The sequence below is a fragment of the Lepidochelys kempii genome, chromosome 9 (genome assembly GCF_965140265.1).
Source record: "Lepidochelys kempii isolate rLepKem1 chromosome 9, rLepKem1.hap2, whole genome shotgun sequence".
Classification (NCBI taxonomy): Eukaryota; Metazoa; Chordata; order Testudines; family Cheloniidae; genus Lepidochelys; species Lepidochelys kempii.
In genome coordinates, this window is record NC_133264.1 from 73,741,059 (window position 1) to 73,761,993 (window position 20,935).

At 40.0% G+C, this 20,935-nt stretch overlaps 1 protein-coding gene across 1 annotated transcript in view; it reads left to right on the forward strand.

Moving 5' to 3' along the window:
• The first annotated feature begins 3,754 nt into the window (after nt 1-3,754).
• The window catches only part of POF1B (POF1B actin binding protein), a 47,149-nt gene continuing 29,968 nt past the window's right edge, over nt 3,755-20,935 (forward strand). The window contains exons 1-2 of the mRNA XM_073360894.1: nt 3,755-4,480; nt 20,139-20,246. Of these exons, the coding sequence (XP_073216995.1) occupies nt 3,884-4,480; nt 20,139-20,246 (705 nt within the window). The 5' untranslated portion in view covers nt 3,755-3,883. The remainder of the gene's footprint in view (nt 4,481-20,138; nt 20,247-20,935) is intronic.

Below are 20,935 nucleotides of genomic sequence, written 5' to 3' on the forward strand. Positions count from 1 at the left end.
CAAATGCTGAGTATTTACTGCACATGTTATATGTGAGGTGTGTCACGTCTCACTGACATTCGGAGATGAGGGTGCTCATAGGATAGAAGGTGATCAGTACCTTTCTGATTTGAGCCCCAACTGGTGCATTTTCTTCTGAGAACATTAAAAACTACTAAAACTCTGAAATCGGTATTGTAATCTGTTAGAAACTGAATGGTTACATCAGTTACATAGTAAAGGATTCCTTCCTCCCACCTCCTGCAAACACGCACTTTTTATTGGATTAAGAATCAACATATAAATCAAACAAGAAATGATGTCCTCATCTGTGATTGCAGAATCCCCATCCCAAAAGGAGAAAGGTGAAACCAACACTAGGCATGATGTATGCACATTAGCTACTATGCTTGTGGTGTTTATTATTTGGTATTAAGTTATCATAACAGACAGTATATATTAATAAACACAAAAAGAGACAAAACCCTGCTGAAAAATAACATGAGACAGAAGAGAAAAAGAGGGGGAGATGGGAAGAAATTGTGTACTGTTTGATTCACATAACCCTCATATGTTGATTTTTTATTTAATGCTAAAGGATAGCTAACTAACCAATGTTAATTAATAAATGTGCAAAGAGCTTAACCCAGGTTCTTTATGCTCAGCTTGGATATTAGTGAAGATATGCAAAATATGCAAATCCCATTTTTCGTAGTACCGTTTCTCTTCTTTCATTATATGGAATAAAGAGTCTTAAACTTTTTATACTGCAAGTGAACCAATGTTTTATTTTTATTTTATTGAGAGTGGCAGGACTATCCCAAATGGTGATTTTATAGAGTTCAGATATATTGGAAATTAGGAATATCAATATGATGTGTGTCCTATTCAATTCTTCTATAAGTAAACATTCTAGAAGGCATCTGATTTTATACTCAAGCTTACTTTCACAATAGCTGGGTCACATTTTTGTGGATTCACAGAAAAATGTTCAGTAAAATGCCTCAACAGAAAAACAATTGGGAGTCCGTGATTGGACACTAGGAATGAACTTGGCCCTAAATCTTTTTTTAAACAACCTCCTTATGTCTGGCAACATCTGAAAGACAACAAGAAATAGTTGTTAATCACTAGATTTTATGTTGGTCTGGAATCAAAGGAACAAATACTACTTACTACATATGCAGGGATGAAAGAAAGCAAAATTCCAGGTGTACTGACTCACTGCTTTGCTTATTTATACATTAAATTGAGCTAAGAGGTGAGGCAAGGAGCTGCCAGGAGAGGCAGAACAGCAATTATAATTGCACTTTTGACAAAGAGCATTATTAATCATAACTGAAGAATTACAGTTCAGAATTATGCATCTGACATGTATTGCTGCTTTTTTAAATACATCGGGGCATATTTGTTTACTGGTTTAGCTAATGTGAAAAACAGCAGAGTGCCCGGCTGTGGAAAATGGGGACATAGGGCTGTAGCAATGCAAAGTGACCATAGCTTCACTTATGAGCGGCCACTGTTAGAGGCAATAGCACTCAAATGGTGACTGCTGTCTTAACATTTTTTATCAGTCTTATGAGTACAGATTGGATATTGTGCCACAACTCCAAATCTCTTCCATTATCTTCTCACAAATGATGAACTCTGCTGTAGATTTTGGAGTTGAAGGCCCTTCTACATCATTTTCTCCTGCTCATTTTTTAACTTTTAGAGAAACTTAGGAAAACATCCTCCTCCATTAGCCAACAAAAGAAACAATAGAAATGGTTTTCTACAATAAACATAACCTCTAGTACAAAAGGTCACTTAATATGGTAACTAAGAAGGAAGTTAGACAAAATTCCTGTTAATAAGAATGGGAGTTCTGTGGATAACTCAATCTTAGCTCTGTCAAGTGCTTCCTGTGGGATAATCACCAGCTGCTAAATCCTTGCTCCTTCTGTTTTCTCCTCTTGGCTGTATGGATTACTATCAGAACATTCATCTCTCTTTCAGGCTCCAGAAGACTAGCTTGACCAGGCTCAGAGACATTGCTTGGGGACTTTGAGTTTAGGCGCTTGTAAGCCAGGGTTCCTGAGGTAAAAGCCTCTTAAACAGTTATTTTAATTTGTCTGACCTTTCATGTGACTGAAGCCTCTGTCAGCTATTCCTAGCTACAATTAATATTAATAATAAAATCATCATCAGTATGTACTAGTAATAATACATCCTTTATCTTGTGGGACCCGAAAGCAACTAGTAAGCTTATAGGGTGACGGTGCACCAAGCTGGAGCATCAGAGGATGATACATATATATGTTTGAGATTTTATACAATATTTTACATAGTTATGCTACTATCCTTTGCACTAACTTGCAAGAAGAGGGGACAGGGCCATTTGGTTATTGAATGTGACAAGGGAGCACCAAAGAAAGTATTCTGGATTGAAAAATTCAGTGGAACATATATTCTTTCCTATGGAGTGAAGTTTTAGGCTATTGCCTCCCAAACAATCAACAGAGAACTTGCTGGTGGTCTATCCCTAAAGAGCAACCTGGTCACATGATGTTGCCTCTCCTCCTTGACACCAACTCCCAAACTGTATTAAAAATAGCTACAAATATATTAAAATGATTGCCTAATATCACTTTTCTATATAAGCAATTGCTGTAGTAGCCAGAGGGTTGTTAATGTGAATGGGTGAGAAAGTGGTCCCTATGATTACAAATGGAAAGTGGTCTACCACGTAGTAGAAAGTTTTGCAAACCCCTTAGTTTTGGCATAGAATTTGAGTGATTTAACTGGCTGTGACTAAGTAGCAGATTACACTCCCCTGTCCCTTCAACCCAACCTGGGAACACATTAAGACACCAAAGGGGAAGTTTAAGTGCACTCACATCAGGAATGAAATTAATTCATTTTGCTTTATTACAGCTGCAGGAAATGTCAAACCAAGGCTGATGACAACTGAAAATGAGTATATAAAGGGATTATTCTGCACAAATATACATAAAGTCCTATTTGAAAATATGGTGGTTGTCTCTATTGGAAACTGTGGTGTTTTGAAAGTTGTGTTAAAATTGTGATTTATTACTTTAAATGATCAAAGGTCTTCAAATGTCCTGCTCCTGCTTGCCCCTATGGGTCTTCCTAGTGAAGCATGAAGCAGCAGCCAGACCAAGGTAAGCTGTGGTCTGTTTTGAGAGCAGTCTGCTTTGTGCATGTGTTACTATTCTGAATTCCAAGAAATAAAGTTAGGTTGCATTTTCCAGCAAGAGTATTTTTATGTTTATCTAACATCTCTCTTTGTATGCTGTGCCTGTAACAGAAATTAGTTTAGGCCATGAATTATTATAAGTAATGTTAATGTATTTTAGGCTTTCCTTCACTCCACCTATTTGCATTATCTAGTACTAATTCCTTCCTTGTCACCCTGATAAACACAGGACAATCATATTGGCATCAATCGTACAGTCTGGTTTTAACAGAAGGGGAATGGGTGATAGCCCTACCCTGTTTCCAGCGCCTTTGAAGGCTGACATTACTTTCCCCCCTCTGGAGCGAACAATGCTAAGGTGGTGGGCAGCGGGGGGCTTCCCCGCCAGGCCTCTGGCGCTCTGCCCCAGGCTGGCCTCCAGGCGGTGGGGGCGCGGCGCACCTGCCTGCGCTGCTCCCCCCCCCCCCCCCCGCGCGCGCCAGGCCGAGCTGGCAGCCTGCCAGCGGAGGCAGCGGGGCGGCTCCCAGGGGCGGTGGGGGGGGGGGGGGAGTCAGGTGAGCCGCCGCCGCTCCAAGGCGTGTCCAGTCCCGGGCGCTGCCCGCGCGGCTACTAATCCCCGCCCCAGCCCGGCTCGCCCGCACTTGCTGCCCCGCGTCCCAGCTCCCGCCCAGCTCCGCGTCTCCGGGTGGGCTCCCCGCGGGCAGCATGTACGGCGACCAGCAGCAGCTGCAGACCCAGGCGCTGCCCCCGCACCTGCAGCAGCACGGGGCGCAGCACCACCGGCCCCAGCCCTGCTACCACACGCTGCCTCTGCCGCTCCGCCGGCCCCGGCCGTGCCCCGAGCCCCTGCCGTGCCACGACCCGCCGCCCCTCCAGAGCCGGCCCAAGCCGTGCCCGGAGCCGCTGCCGAGCCGGCCCAAGCCGTGCCCCGAGCCGCTGCCGAGCTGGCCCAAGCCGTGCCCCGAGCCGCTGCCCGAGCCGCTGCCCAAGCCGTGCCCGGAGCCGCTGCCGTGCTGGCCCCAACAGTGCCCCGAGCCGCTGCCGTGCTGGCCCCAACAGTGCCCCGAGCCGCTGCCCAAGCGATGCCCCGATCTGCGGCCCCTGCCCTGCCCCGAGCCGCTGCCCCACCATCAGCATCAGGACGGCAACGTTGTGTACGAGCGGGTGAGGACCTATAGCTACCCCGGGGGCAGGCGGGGGCCGGTGCTGGAGCTCCCTCCGTGCTCCCCCAGGGCGGTGTCCCCGCTGGAGAACGCGCCAGGCCGCCAGCATGTCATCTGGAGCCGCGACCCGCCTCAGCAGGTAGGTGGGTCTCCCTCCCTCCCGCCTTCGGGATTTGGCCGGGGGCTCGTTCGGCTGCCTCTTGTGCTTCTGTAGACTTGGGCCTCTGCTACTTCCTGCTGCCTGGGTGGCTGTGCGTGACCGAGCGCGCGGGGAGGGTTTCATTGACTAGTTACTGTGTGAATGGGGGGAGTGATTGACTAGTTACTGTATTGGGGGGCATTGACTAGTTACTGTGTGTGTGTGTTGGGCTGGGGTCACTGACTGGTTACATTGTGGGTGGGAGGTCACTGATCCACAGGCCCATCTACACAATTGTTGCTGAGGGACTGATGAATCATTGAAATTCAAAATTCCTGTATATGGCTATTCCTGAAGTGAGTCGTACAAGGGCTACTATGCTTCTAAACAGATTTGCAAGCTGCATGGGAGAGTATTTTCTTTTTTGGCATTCACCAGTAGGGGAGAGGTGTGTTTAGCTTTCACCATAGATCTATTGACATGCAGAGAAAAGGTAATTTACAAAAGAGTTCTGTAGGGGTGTGGCAGCTTTATGAATGTGGTGTAAACAGGACTGAATTAAAGTATGAGCACTGATGATTATCTGCAGCTGAGAACTGTAACAGGCAAAATCATTAGGTTTAGAAGTGTTTTGCAGTTTGTCCTGGGATTTCTGTTCTTGTTCTTGTATAAGAAATTATATATTATTTCTGTACTGTAAAGATAAATGGATTATGAAATGGATAGATGGACCTCATAAAAGCTAGTGACTGCTTTTGGAATGAGATCAAAACCAAACAGTACATTAAGATACCTTTTTGTGTCCCAATAGTAATTTTTATTACATTGTAAGTATTAAAGAAAAGCATTATACACAGGACATTGCTGAAATTATGCTAAGCAACCTGTTTATCTATGTGTGAAAAGCTATATGTAACTGTAATGTATTTTCACAATCCAGGTTTTTTATGATTTTCAATTTAAATTCCACTTTTTCGTATCTTAGAATAGATGAACTACATTTGTATTTGTTCAAGCTTTCTTTAGTAATTCCTACCTACTATTGTTGACTACAGGACTACAAACAAACCCCCACAATATTTCAGTTCAACACAATTCAATAAGGACAAATGCAAAGTACTCCACTTAGGAAGGAATGATCAGTTGCACACATACAAAATGGGAAATGACTGCTTAGGAATGAGTACTGCGGAAATGGATCTGGGGGTCATAGTGGACCACAAGCTAAATTTGAGTCAACAGTTTAACACTGCAGCAAAAAAAGCGAACATCATTCGGGGATGCATTAGCAGGAGTGTTGTAAAAAATAGCATGAGAAGTAATTCTTCTGCTCTACTCCGCATTGAGTAGGCCTCAACTGGAGTGTTGTGTCCAGTTCTGGGTGCCACATTTCAGGAAAGACTTGGACAAATTGGAGAAAGTCCAGAGAAGAGCAACAAAAATTATTAACAGGTTTCAGAGTAACAGCCGTGTTAGTCTGTATTTGCAAAAAGAAAAGGAGTACTTGTGGCACCTTAGAGACTAACCAATTTATTAGAGCATAAGCTTTTGTGAGCTACAGCATCCGATGAAGTGAGCTGTAGCTCCCGAAAGCTTATGCTCAAATAAATTGGTTAGTCTCAAAAATTATTAAAGGTCTAGAAAACAAGAGGGAAGATTGAAAAAATTGGATTTGTTTAGTATGGAAAAAAGAAGTAAATTGTGAGGGGACATAACAGTTTTCAAGAACATAAAAGGATGTTACAAGGAAGAGGGGGGAAATTATTGTTGTTAATGTCTGAGGATATGACAAGAAGCCTGCAGGAGGTTCAGGCAGGATATTAGGAAAAACTTCCTGACTGTCAGGTGGCTAAGCACTGGAATAAATTGCCTAGGGAGCTTGTGGAATCTCCATCACTGGAGATTTTTAAGAGTGGGTTAGACAAACACCTCTCAGGGAGGGTCTAGATAATACTTAGTCCTTCCATAAGTGCAGGGGACTGGACTAGATGACCTCTCTAAAGGAAATCTACTTGAAGTTGAAAATGCACAAATCAATTTAAATAGATCAGACTAGTTGTGGTAGCCCTCTTTCCAGAAAAGTTGATTATAAAAAAAATAGCAGAACAGATACCAGTATGATATTAAAGACCAGTAGGTCTTCAATGAGGTCAAAGAGCAGAGGAAAGATGTAGTTTTTATTGTGCAGCTGAACTGATTTAAATATTTTGTAGTGGATCCTGATATATATAAAATAAAGAAGCAGATGCCTTCTTAATTTATAGCTACAATTGGAACAGCACAGTAGCATAGAGTGACACTACACAGCAAGTATTCGTTATTCCGTCAATCTTCTTTTCTCACTACTTCAGCAAATACATCCATTTTCTGTGGAAATGTTGTGTCTTATCTTTTACAAAAGCAAAGTTAACATTTGTTGATGCTATTAGCGACAGAAGTTCATGGAGCTGTGTCAAGGTTCCTTCCCCACTCTGAACTCTAGGGTACAGATGAGGGGACCTGCATGAAAAACCCCCTAAGCTTATTTTTACCAGCTTTGGTTAAAACTTTCCCAAGGTACAAACTATTTTACCTTTTGTCCCTGGACTTTATTGCTGCCACCACCAAGCGTCTAACAAATATAACCAGGAAAGAGCCACTTGGAAACGTCTTTCCCCCAAAAATCTCCTCCCCCCCACAAGCCCTACACCCCCTTTCCTGCGGAAGGCTTGATAAAAATCCTCACCAGTTTGCACAGGTGAACACAGATCCAAACCCTTGGATCTTAAGAACAATGAAAAAGCAATCAGGTTCTTAAAAGAAGAATTTTAATAGAAGTAAAAGAATCAGCTCTGTAAAATCAGGATGGTAAACACCTTACAGGGTAATCAGATTCAAAACATAGAGAATCCCTCTAGGCAAAACCTTAAGTTACAAAACCAGGAATCTACATCCCATTTAGCACAACTTATTTTATCAGCCATTTAAACAAAACAGAATCTAACGCATATCTAACTAGATTGCTTACTAACTCTTTACAGGAGTTCTGACCTGCATTCCTGCTCTGGTCCTGCAGGACAAAAACAACACAGACAGAGAAACCCTTTGTTTCTCCCCCCTCCAGCTTTGAAAGTATCTTGTCTCCTCATTGGTCATTTTGGTCAGGTGCCAGCGAGGTTGTCTTAGCTTCTTAACCCTTTACAGGTGAAAGGGTTTTTCCTCTGGCCAGGAGGGATTTAAAGGTGTTTACCCTTCCATTTATATTTATGACACGCTGCAATAAAATTTTGTTTCATAATTTCTTTGTAGTGCTGATGAGATGTTACTAAAAGTGAAATGTCTTCCCTATTGTGAATTTGTTCTGTTTGTGTAACTTCTTATTGTGGATTGTTTAATCTATCTATTGTGATTTCACTTAGTATAATATCTGTCATTGCTGTGGGATAGGGCTTTTGTAAACTCTGGAAAACAGGGCATTTTACCAACAATGGATGTGAATGTGTATATAATGCTGATTACCCTCAGCTCTGCGTGAATGAATGAGTGTGCTCACACCTTCCTGGATAATTTTACTAATATTTGAGTTTCAAAAGAATTTTAGATGTCATCCTGTTCAGAATGTTTATGGCATTGGGATACACATCTCATTTTTAACGAATTTGTTGATTTGTGTTTGAGCTAAAAGTCTTTGGACCTGATCTTACAGACTTTACTCAGGCAAAACATTGACTTTAGCATGAGTTTTTCCTGAGCAAGTGTTGCAGGATCAGGATGGTCTGGTATGAAGTGTGGCAATTATCTGAAGTATCTGTTTATGCCTGTGCATAATCTCATAACATAGATACAGCATGCATGTGATTTTTTTTTTTATTCTACTTTATTTCATTTTATTCATGGGTAAGAATAACGCAAGTGTGATTCTAGGAGTGATGGGAAAAAAAATTTCAGTGCTTAGAAAATTAATGTTAGTTTTTTTTTCTGGGTAACTTCTGGTTGTAATCCTTCTGTTGTCATAGAACTCATAGCAGGTGAACAATTTTCCATTTGGAGCATAGGATTAATCTAAATAGGATTTTAGTTTAAAATAAAGAGGGCCCCTCTTCATAAGTTGTCCGCTCACTGACAGGTATTTCACAAATAGTTTAGATTGGGATGTGTAAGAACTGACAAATTTTAGCTGCCTCACCATGTATATGTTGTAAAGTGATTTCAATCTGAATATATATTAGGCCAGTTCCAGAGGCAGCCTAATCTTTAGCAAATGCAGTCAGTTTGCTACAGACTGCTTCCTATCCCACAGAATCATATCTTTTATAGTTATTCACAACAAAATCATAGCATATCCATGGTGTGCAGGTAAATATTTAGCCATGAATATTGGAGATGGATTGGATGGAATATTTCAGATTATGTTTATAAATAGTGTTGCAAATAAATTCTCACAGGATTTTTGCACCAAATATTTGACTATGTGGGTTAACTAAATACATGTGTAAAAGCCCAATCTCACAAACACAGATGTACAGTACAGTATTTGAGTAACTTCAGTGGGACTACGTCCATGAATGAAATTACTTGCGTGCATCAGTGTTGGCAGAATCTGGTCAAAAATGTTCAGGTTACCCTTTTGCCAATCATAGTGTCAGTCCTTAAATTTAGAAAACATGTCCCTAGGGAAATATAGAATAGTTCAATTTTTATTGATTAATTTTTTACCTAGTCAGCTATCAAATGCATAAGTTAAAGCTAAAGTAGGTGCCTATTTATCCAAAAGTGTAAATAACTTGTTTGGGTACAAAAGAATAGATCTATGATTGCCTAAATGTGAACTTGTTGGGTCAGAGCCTGCCCTCTTCAGGTCTGCTTTCTGTCACTCCTGACAGTGCAAAGCAGAGTTAAATCCAGTTTAAGCAGCTAGCTGAAGCTTCCTCTTGGCATAGGGGATTCCTCCCTTTATAGCCTCTGGTGTTAGGGGGCATAGCTAAGAAAAGGAGGTGGTGTGTATGGAGAACCCTCCTGCTCTGACAGTCCCTGGCTGCTCGAATGGCCCTTTGCACCTATGGTTGCCAGTTTTGATTGGATGTATTCCTGGAGATTTCATCACATGACATAATCTTTAATTAAAGTTTAATCTTTAATTTCTGGAGACTCCAGGCCAATCCTGTAGGGTTGGCAAATTTATTTGCACCTGATACATAGGCACGTCTGGTGCATATTTAAATAGGTTTCTAAAATACCGTATTATGCTCAATAGACCCTAGCAAAACACAAACTATGTTTTAATACAGCTAAATGTAAAGTTATACATGTAGGAAGAGAGAATTTAGGCCATACTTACAGGATAGGGGGCTCTGTCCTGGGAAGTAGTAACTCTGAAAAAGACCTGGTGATCAGGGTGAATAGCTCCCAGTGTGACACTGGCCAAAAGGGCTATCATGCAATCCTTGGCTACATAAACAGGGGAATCTCAAATAGGAGTATAGCAATTATATTATCTTTGTAGTTGGTAGTGGAATGGTTGCTGCTGGAATACTGTGTTCAGTTCTTGGTGTCAAGAATTCAAGAAGGATGTTTTTGGAGAGTGCTCAGAAAAGAGCCATGAGAATGATTAAAGGAATGGAAACATACCTTATAGGGATAGACTCCAATCTGTTCGGTTTAAGAAAGAGAGAAGGTGAAGTGGTGACTTGATCCCAGTCTGTAAGTACCTACATGAGGAACAAATATTTGATAATGGGTTCTTCAATCTAGCAGACAAAAGTATGACAGTATCCAGTGGCAGGAAGTTGAAGCTAGACAAATTCAGACTGGAAATAAGGCATACTTTTTATGACTGTGCAGGTAATTAACCTTTGGAACAATTTACTAAGGGTTGTGGTGGATTCTCCATTACTGGCAATTTTTAAATCCGCATTAGATGTTTTTAAAAAAAGTTATGCTCTATTTTTGGGAATTTCGATGACTGCATTATGCAGGAAATCAGACCATTACAGTGTACCTTTCTGGCCTCAGAATCTAATTCTGTGTCTCAAATAGGAGAAGTATAAATAGGATGCAAGCTGACAGTACAGTCCTTATAAAAATTACACAAGTGTCTGTACAGGTAATTTCAACTTCAGTATTTTAGAGATTTAAAATTGTTTACACAACATTAACTAAATTTGGCAAATTTCACTTACATATCAAAGCCTTAAAGATGCATTTGAGTTGAGCATGTTGTTTGTAATGTTCATTTAACTTTAAAACATCTCAAATCATGTTTTCAAAGGTGGATAGAAGAATGATGTTCCTGGACTCAGTAACTTGATGGATGATCAAGTTTTGCAATAGGTGGAATATTAATGGGATCAGTAGGAACTGGATTAGGCCTCATCTATGGTTTGTAATAGAAACACTAACAACACTTAAACTGTAGTGGCACGCATTCCTCTCCATAATTCTGCAGTACAATAATTGTCAAATTTGATTTATTTGTATAATGTTAAAATAACTTTTTAAAGTAATGTATCTAGGATATTAGATATTTGGTGTTCTTGGATATATCTCTTAACCGTAATCATGTTAACTTTTAAACTATTTTAATACCTATGTGTCTGTTTCAGTTAAAAAATGACCTTACAGAAAAGTACTTTACCAGATGGAAAGTGATAGACTTTGTATAGGCTTTCTGAACCATCATATAGAATTTAGAATTTTTAATAGAAAATATATCCTGCTACAGGATAGTTTATAGATTATTGGTTACCCCCTCCCCTTTTCTTAAAAAAAAAAAAGATATCATTCTCTATTAAATTATTTAGGATTGCTGGGAAATTTCTGTAGCACTCTATTGATTTCATCCCTGTTATGCTCTCTGGAGGACTTTTCCCTCTGAGTCTCCAGTGTTTTGCTTCATGGAAGCTGAGGAAAACTTTATTTTTGTGGCATCTGCAGTTTTTCATAGACTGCTACAATGTGAATGACTTTTCAAAAATTGAATTTGGTGTGACCTTGAAAAATTATTTAAGACTGAACAAAAGGGTATAAAACTCAGTAATAATATGTGTTTCAACAGGTAAACATTTGTAAAATCCCTATCTTCATAGTACAATATCCTGCTATAGGGCTGTATTTTCAGATAAGTGAATGTGCAGATTTTCACACACAATGTGCTCACTGCTATGTGCCTCATTTGTGCATGCACTTACTTTGATTATGCATTCAAATTGGGTTATTGCCTGTACAAACTATTATAATTAATTTTTGTGCACAATTATCTAGTTTCCATTACTAGTGGTGATAAGTTGTGAGCATATTAAATATATAATTGTTTAAGCTAACTTTTTTTCAAAATCAGGCCTGTGAGAGGGGTGTGTGTGTGGTGTGTTTGTTTTTTTTTTTAAATAAGATTCCTTTTTGTGTCTTTAGCTCCAGTTTATGGAATGAAAATTTTAATCCTGAACAAATTTAAGGAAAACTTTGACAAGCAAGTATTAACCCTGCTTGTCACAACTTTACAAATGGCATTTAGACAGAATTCTGTGCTGAGAATTAAGAGGCAAGAGTTCCCCTTCTGCCTCTACCACTGACTGTGCTTTGTGATCGTAGGCATGTCAGCTAAATTCTCTGTGCTTCAGTGACCCTGTCTGTAAAGTGGAGATGTATGCCCAAACTGGTAATGTGCATTGAAATCTAGAGATGAAAATGTTAAGCATTAATTAATATGTAGTACTTTACTACGCAGTGTAGTTGTAGCCGTGTCAGTCCCGGGATATTAGAGAGGTAAGGTGGTATTTTTTAGAGGTTGGTCCAATAAAAGATACTACCTCACCCACGTTGTCTCTCCATGTAGTATTGTAGACGTATTAGAAAACATGTTCCTAAAGTTAAGCCTGTGCTTAAATGTTTGGTGAATCAGGCTCTAAAGGCACAAAAAGGTCAGACATGGAGTGAGTTGTGGTTTCTGTAGCTGGAATACTGGTTGTAAACTTTTGGAAGGTGGAGAGGGAGGATGTTTAATAAACATTAATTTAATTTAGGAGGTTTCTCAAGCTCAAGTGTCAGACGCAAGTGAGAAGACGTGTAGTTGGAAGTAGATGAAAGAAACAAAAGAAGTGGTTGGCAAGAATTTTGGAAGGAGTATTAAGAGTGACAGGAAGAGTAGGTGGAATTTAATGTTTGTTCAGTCCCCTACATTGGAAGTCTATAATTCTTTGGGAGGCTGAGTTGTCCAATGGGAAATGCAGGGGACTAGAACTAAGAACTCTTGAGCCCTATTCTTGACTCTCCTATTGACTTTATGCAGATTGCTTAATTTCTGCATATCTCAGTTTATCCAGTTATCCCATAGGTATACCTACTTCACATTGATTTCTGAACCTTAATTGAGTTCTCAGATAAAGTGATATAGAAATATTATATTGTTTGCTACTGCTGATTGGCCAAGAGAATTCTCTTGTGTGATACTTTTTAAAAAATTACTTCTGGATAGATTCTATATGTACATGAAAGCCATAAAAGATACACTGTGTGTGTGTGTGTGTGAATCAAACATTTCATATAGCATTTACTCTATCAGTGAATCAGTGTTTTCCACTATGATTATTCTTATGTATACTTTGATTACATTATAGAGTAAGAAAATTTGGAAATGGATGTCTTTTATGATCTATTTGTCTGTATTGCCTCGTCACAGATGAAAGCAGCTACTTTATTAATATGTTGTTCTTAGTATTTTTTTTTTTTTTGCTGTATCTAGCCTTTGATTTACTCTTTCCTGTTTGAGATTGTGGGCCAAATGCTACTCTGTGTCAGATCAGGGTATATCTGGAATAATTCCATTGACTTCAGTGAGGTTATCTGAGAGGAGTCTTTCAAGGCAAATTGAAAACTCATGTGAAGAGTTCGTACTTGAGTGAGTGAAGGTTTGCAGGGTCAAGATCCACTGAGATACTGAGCACCCTCAACTCCCACTGATGCCAGTGAATATTAGCCAATGCTATGATCTGTCTGTTTTGGGACCAAGAGCCAAAACATTAACCCCCCTCCTCCCAATTCCCAAATTTAGTAGATTAACATGCAGGAGGAGGAGTGACAATTAGAGAACCAGATTATTTAAAAAAAAGAAAAGATAAATTGTAAGTCTTGTTCATTTATAGGCAATCTCACAGTCTGATGCTTATAACAGGTTTTTCTTTTACTTTTCATGATCTCTTCTGAGTGTTCTTTCTTGGTTCTCTGGATAGCGGGATGAATTCTATTCTCAGTTTGCATTGGTTGTAAACAAGAGTAACTCTACTGAAGGCTACAGAGTTATAATTTACCCCAATTTAACTGATGACAGAATCTAGTTTATCTCTGTTCAGAGGTAGAGTTCTTATCTGTCATGATTTTATTTCTTGGATCATATTCTATAGTGATAAATTAACTATTGTATTTGCAAACTGTTAGGTCATTTATAAATTCTGCTAACCAATCTGTTGCTGGAGTTCTTATTTCTGATTTTTTAATATTGTTTTAGAAAGCCTTCAGATACGTTTTGCTTGCCTTGTATATATTCTTCATAGTTTTTTATTTTTATCTGAACCAGTGGTGCTCTGGTGTCATTACACATTCACCACATTAGTGTGGAGATCTACTCCTATCATTTCTTAATTAAAGGCGTGAGTCTGCAACCTACATTCAGATGGAAAATTGCACTTAATCCTGTGAATTAGTCCCATATTCAAGACCCCATATTCAAGAATTTGGACAAAACAGTACAGAATTCAATACTGGTTCCTATTCCACAATTTATCTGTCTGTTTATAGAGGGATTTTTTACAGTCTGTTAAACCAGATGTGAATCTCATTACAACAAATTTCCTTGGCTGAGTAGTTCAATGAAATAATTATAATGGAGAGAAAACCGAAACAAAACAAAACCCCATGAAGTCACCTTAACACATATTAAATAAATCTTAGAGGTCAAAGCCACAATCTTTTCTGCTTGCCAGTTCATGTTTAAATTTGTCCTCCTAAATTTAATAGTATGGGGCCCAAATCTGCTTTGTTGCCTTGGTGTAAATCCAAGGCCCAATCTTGTCACTGAAATTTGTCCAACAATGGGATGTTCTCCATGCTGACCTCTATCTCTTGCAAGAAAGGAATTCAGTTGCCCCCTGGCACTGCAGAAGGTTTTCCTTGGTACATTGTAGGAAGAGGAGAGCTGAGGGGAAGATGTACATCATTTTACCCCTACTCATCAACTTGAGTTTCAAGTGGAAATGTAATATAACCTGAGGCTGTGTTACATATTTCCTTCCCCGCATCCACTGTCCTATGATGGGAATCACTCTTTGAGAGTAGAGGGTTCCGGGAGCAGCTGCTGGCTGCAGAAATCCTGGCAACACAGCCCCGCTGGAGCTGCAGTGTCAGGGAACGAAGAGTTTTTGCTGGGGAGTGGAAGCACAGGGTTTTTGTGTGACTCCAGCCTGTTCTGCAGGTGTGGGGAGAAGTGCAGGCAAATGCCACCCCTCTGACAGAACAAGTGAGGAGCAATTTCAACAAGCAGAACCTCGGCGAGACTTCTCATTTTGTCCCCTCCTTCAGGCTGTCTGAGGAGGTGATTGGGCCAGCGTAACCACGTTTAAGTCAGTGGCATTGCTATGAATTTAAATGGGTGTAACTGGGTACATGCTTTGAGGTAAAAAACAGAGTCTATGTATCCTGAAAGTGAACATCAATTTGTGGAAGTAAAACATCCCCCTGAGCTCTAAGTATATTATTCTACATAGAGTTTAGAATCTTTCCTTAAATCTTAAAAGCTGAGAAATGTATTCTACCTTAATAGTCTCCTGGTCTTTATACCTATGAGAGTACTTTAGTACTTTTTACTAGAGTAAAATAGTTTTACAAGTTACAACCACTGCTCCCAACTTTCATGTGGTAAATAAGCACCCTGACTTCCACAATAAGTAAAAAAATCAAGCTAGTCCCATTTCAAAACAAGGCCAAAACAAGCCAATCCCTAAGAACTCCAACACTCTATGTGACTAGATCCCCTGGCATGCAGCCTGGGACTGTGATGGGCCTGCTCTGCACCCCTGACTCTCTCCCCTCCTTGCCCCTGCTTGCCAGGAGCTGATTTTAAAAAAAAAAAAAAAGCAACAAGCTACAAGCCCAACAAGCTACAAGCCCAAAACTATCCAACAAGCAACTCACAAGCCAATTAAGCCAAAAAGAAGCCCAGTTTCTGTGTGTTTTTTTTTTTTTTTTTTTTTTTTTGCGGGTTTGGCATGTCTGGTTACAAGCGAGAGAGCTTAATAGCATGAGTTATGTATTCCAAAGCCCTGAGGCAGTGGATTTAGTTTAGGCAGGTTTGTAAATCTCTTTAACAGATTATTTACTTTAAATATAATCCAGTTTCTTAAAAGGATACATTTTTCAATGCCTCATACTACAGTATGTACCTCTGAATAAAAAAAAAACAAAAAGCTTTTCCCGATTGTTTATTTGTATTACCACAGTGCCTAGGAGTGGACCAGGATTCCTTGCGCAGGGTTCTGTGAAAACACACAACAAAAAAGAAGCTCTAAGTACTTATTTTGAGCCAAAGACTGAGAAACAAAACTCTATATCTATAAAGTGCAGTCTTTGGGAAGTGAAATTTGTGTGAAGAAATCAATCGCATATTAATTTGTAGGTGTTTCAGTTTATAGTCCAGAGCCTTTAAAAATTAGGATAATTTAGAAACATGGTTATGCTTTATAAGCTATACATCATCTTTTCTTCTGAATGTCGTTTACTCATATAAGGAGTCCTTTTTACTTCAATAGGATTACTTACATGATGAAAGTTTGCAGGATCAGGCCCTAATTATGCAAAGGTGAGAAAATGTGATCAAGACTATGACAAGTCTTCAACAATACTCCTAACTTTGACATTCTTTTATTACTATAATTGATGCTTAGGTAGAGTAGAGTCTTTTCTACTTTGATTTCTTTTCCCTGGTGTTATGATTCACTCTTTTAGGAGGAGGATTGAAAAACTGCTGCAGGCTGCTTATTACAGTGTAACACAGATGGGGCAGTTCCAAATTGGATATCTGACCTATTTTGGAATTGCTCTTATCCAGTGATGAATGTCCCCTTGATTTAAAATTTTGATAACAGCATCAAAGATCTTCCTGGTGTTGCTGAGTTGTTTGGGGAGGAAGGTGACTATTACCTGTGAGGAGTTCCTGCTGCTCTATAACCATTAACAAACAAAAGACGCAATCTTCAAACTGACCTCAGTGGGAATTCTGCTTACTTGAGGAATACGGTGGTGCAGCCATGTTCGTATCATGAAATTAAGAGAGACAAGGTAATATCTTTTATTGGATCAGCTTCTGCTGGTGAGAGAGACAAGCTCTTGAGCTTACACAAAGCTCTTCATCCGGTTTGGAACACTGTGTAGCTCGAAAGCTTCTTTCTCTCTCTCTCAACAATGGAAATTGGTCCAATAAAATATATTCCCTCACCCACCTTGTCTCTCTACTTGAGGAATGTAGGTTTGGGCTGTAGCTCTGTCCTGGATGTTGTTAATGTTGCTGGTGCACACATGGAATTTAAGTTGTCAATTTAGGTGGATGCTACAGTAGAAGAAGAAGTGGAAACAAATACTTGCCAAATGAAAGCAAACACAATTGGTAGGAATTTTTTTTTTTTTAAATTATAGAATTTAGAGAATGAAAATGATCGAATTAAAAGGAGAAACTTCTCCCAGGAACATCTGATTTCACAGTTGTCATTGCACTATCCTCTGAAGCACTTGGTGCTGTCAGGTATGGGATATTGGGGTAGGTGGTCTAGTGGTCTGATCTGGTCTGGCAATTCTTAAATTTCAATCATTTCACTATTTAAATAAAATACAGATTTTCTTTGCTTCTCATCTCAGAAGGGAAGCACTGAGAAGAGAAATAATGTAATTACAGTGCTTTTTATTTGTAGAGATGAGCGTACGTTATGGGTCATATCTTCAGCTGGTATAAATTGGTGCAGCTCTGAGTTCAGTGGAGTTATACTGATCTACACTAGCTAAGGCTCTGTCCCGGTAAGTCTGCATAAGCTTTGATTCTTATCCCCATTTTGCAGACAAGGCACAGAGGCTAACCCCATTGGTGTGTTATATGCAAATGAAAGAACTGAAAAAAAGAAAATGCTAGCACTGAGCATTCTAATTTTGCCGAGCAGATGTATGCCCCGCCCCCAAGTCTTCTTTATAATGTGGGGAAATGTGCACAAGGTTCAATAATGCTAAATAAACCTAATTACCTGCATGAAACCGATCACTGGTGGTTGGGGGTAAAAGCAGATGTGCACTAGTGTGGCAATAGGACCTAGATGTTTTAGCATGAGCACAATGTATGTAGCCATTTTCATTATTTAAAGACCATTCTAAAGTACTGCTTAACCTAAATATGTGGAAGAGTTGTGCTTAGGATAAAGAATGTCTGTGGCTGGCTCTCATGTGGCTGCCGCAGACATAGAAATGCTGCTTCTTTATATGAAACAGTATCTTCAGCAGCCAGTTCTTTAAAATATACTGGACACAGTATTGTTGCTAGCCCAGAAGCCTGGGAACCCCCAACATATTTTTTTTATTAGCTCGGAAAAGGAAGGAAGATCTTGTTGGTAAAGCATTGGATTAGGACTGTAGATCTGTGTTCTATCAATGGCGTTGGCATAGAATTTTGTTATGACTTTGGCCAAGTTGTATAGGTTCACATTTTCAAAAGTGCCCTTTTGTTGAGTGCCCAAATTTACTCACTGCAGTGTAAGCCCAGGGTTTGAACTCAGGCTCAGGCCTAATCCACCTTCCACGTACACACCCATTGCACTAACCCAGCTCCCAGGATCCCACGGGAGTGGAGAATCTGAGTCAAATTTGGACCCAGGGTTCAAGCCCTTTTGTACTAGTGCTTTGGGAAGCCACTAAAAGTATTGCACAATCCCACAGGCAAACTTTCTTTATTCTCTGGATAGTCAAGTTTCGTGGCTAGCCAAGTTTTCCCACACTGCACCACAAAGGGCTAGAGTTGCCACTTTTGGGAGGGTGCTAGGAAGTCTGGGATATGGGTGGCTGGACTCGGGCCTGCATAATGCAGTGTAGAAATTGGAGCTCCAGTTTGGGGCCACGTGTTCAACAATTCCTAACCTGGAGTTTACAAATAAGTGTTCGCAAAAAGAAAAGGAGTACTTGTGGCACCTTAGAGACTAACCAATTTATTTGAGCATAAGCTTTCGTGAGCTACAGCTCACATCCGATGAAGTGAGCTGTAGCTCACGAAAGCTTATGCTCAAATAAATTGGTTAGTCTCTAAGGTGCCACAAGTCCTCCTTTTCTTTTTGCGAATACAGACTAACAGGGCTGTTACTCTGAAACTTGTCAAATAAGTGTTGACGCTCAAGCTCTAGATTAACAAACCCAGGGACTGCTAACTCAGATTCTGCTAACCCTGGGCTTACATTGCAGTGTAGACATATCCTGTACAGACACTTGGGGGGTAAATCTGCTTTGCGTTAGCCTGCTACACGCTAGTTGTCCATGTGGACCGTGCTGTCATGCACTAAAAGTTCCAACATGCTGATCTACTTGTAGCGGGGTAGATCAGAGCACACTGTGGAGCATGGACTGCATCAGGCTAGTGTGAGGTAAATTTACACCCCAGCTTGCCATGAAGTGGGTGTTTATATAGATAAACCCAGTGACCAGTCAATACTTGGATCCATCTGAGTTATGCCTTTTGTTTCTGCCTTGCTCTCCCCCTCCAAGCCGCTCTGAGGATTAATGCTCGCATCTCAAGAGACCATCCAAAGGAACCAAAATCAGACTTCCTTCTGCTGAGGCAATATGTCACTATGCTATATTTCGTTTCTTTCCTCTTACTTATATATCTGTGCTCTGCTCTGGTCTACTCTGAACAGTTGTGGTCGTCTTAACACATGTGTTTTAGGTCAGTTCCTACAGAGTTGATTTAGCACTTTATAATCTGCCTGCCATTGTGTAGTTTATCAATAATAATGAGCCCAATCTTGTATACTCTCTAAGGGCTTGATCCAAGGCTCACAGAAGTCAGTGGGAGTCTTTTGTTGACTTCAGTGGAAACAAGCTGAGCCCCATTGATTCAACTTGCTTTCTTATGGAGCTCAAATTATGGATTCCAAGGCCAGAAGAGACCATTGTGATCATCTAGTCAGACCTCCTGTATAACACAGTCCAGAGAACTTCTCCCAAATAATTCTTAGAGCAGATCTTTTAGGAAAACATCCAATCTTGATTTAAAAATTGTCTGTGCTGGAGGATCCTCCAGGATCCTTGGTAAACTGTTCTAATGGTTAATTACTCTCACTGTTAAAAATGTATGCCTTATTTCCTCCAGTATAAATTTTTTTCAGCTTCAGCGTCTAGACATTTGATTGTGTTATGGCTTTCTCTAGTATATTGCAGAGCTCATTATTAAATATTTGTTCCCCATGTAAAATTAACGTGACCTTTTAGTGTCTCAACTACTACTTCAATGTACACAGTACCGTATCATGCCTAAATATGTTGCTCTTGTCCTTTCATTTGAAAAAACCCTCCACACTTTTTATTCAGAATAGTGCTAATTCTAAATAGGAGGGGTATATCCACAAGATTGTATATTAACACTTTTTTTTTTTTTAATGCTTTACAGTTACAGGAGCCATTGTCTCCATTTCTGAGAGGAGAAAGTTATTGCCCAGGGAATAATGTTATCTATGAAAAGACAATAAGAAAATATGAGCTGCTAAATCCTGAACAGGTAAATGTTTTCTTGCACAGCAGATTAATATAAAAAATCAAACACTTTTCTACTACTTTCTCAAGTTTTTGCTTCTCTTGGAAATTAAAGCAAATCTGATAGAATTGTTTTAGTATATGTAAGGGCTAAATCCTTACTTGAAATCAATGGAATTTTTTTTATGAGTAAGGTGAGCAGGATTTGGAACATCTATTGGCCAAGCTCGCAATGGCTTACACTCAACTTGATGGCATTTCTGTGTCTGTCAATATGTAACGCAATAACTTTTGAATGTCACATCAGATCAGTTGGAAAATTTTAGGGAATGTTGTGTCCAGAACCCTGTTACTTTGGGGAAAATCAAAAGGGGAGAAATAGGGTACACGTGGAACCCCTATCTTCTCTTTAGCCAATCTACAATTTCAAGCACCTTTGCGGTTGTCTATAGATCAAACAACTGGTTGATGGCACCCATTAATGCCTTCCATCATAACAATACCCCAGTATAGAGTTAAGATGTTGACCCAGTGAATGTCCTATCTTCCAGATGGTGGGGGGAATGGGTGCCTACAGGGAGCTCTTATCATGGAAGAGAGTGGGGTGAAGGGACCCTGGAATGGAGGGAGTGGGGGGCACACAGAACTCCTGGCATGGAGGGGGAAATGGAATGAGGGCTAAACAGAGCCCCTGCCAATGAGGGAATGGGGGGC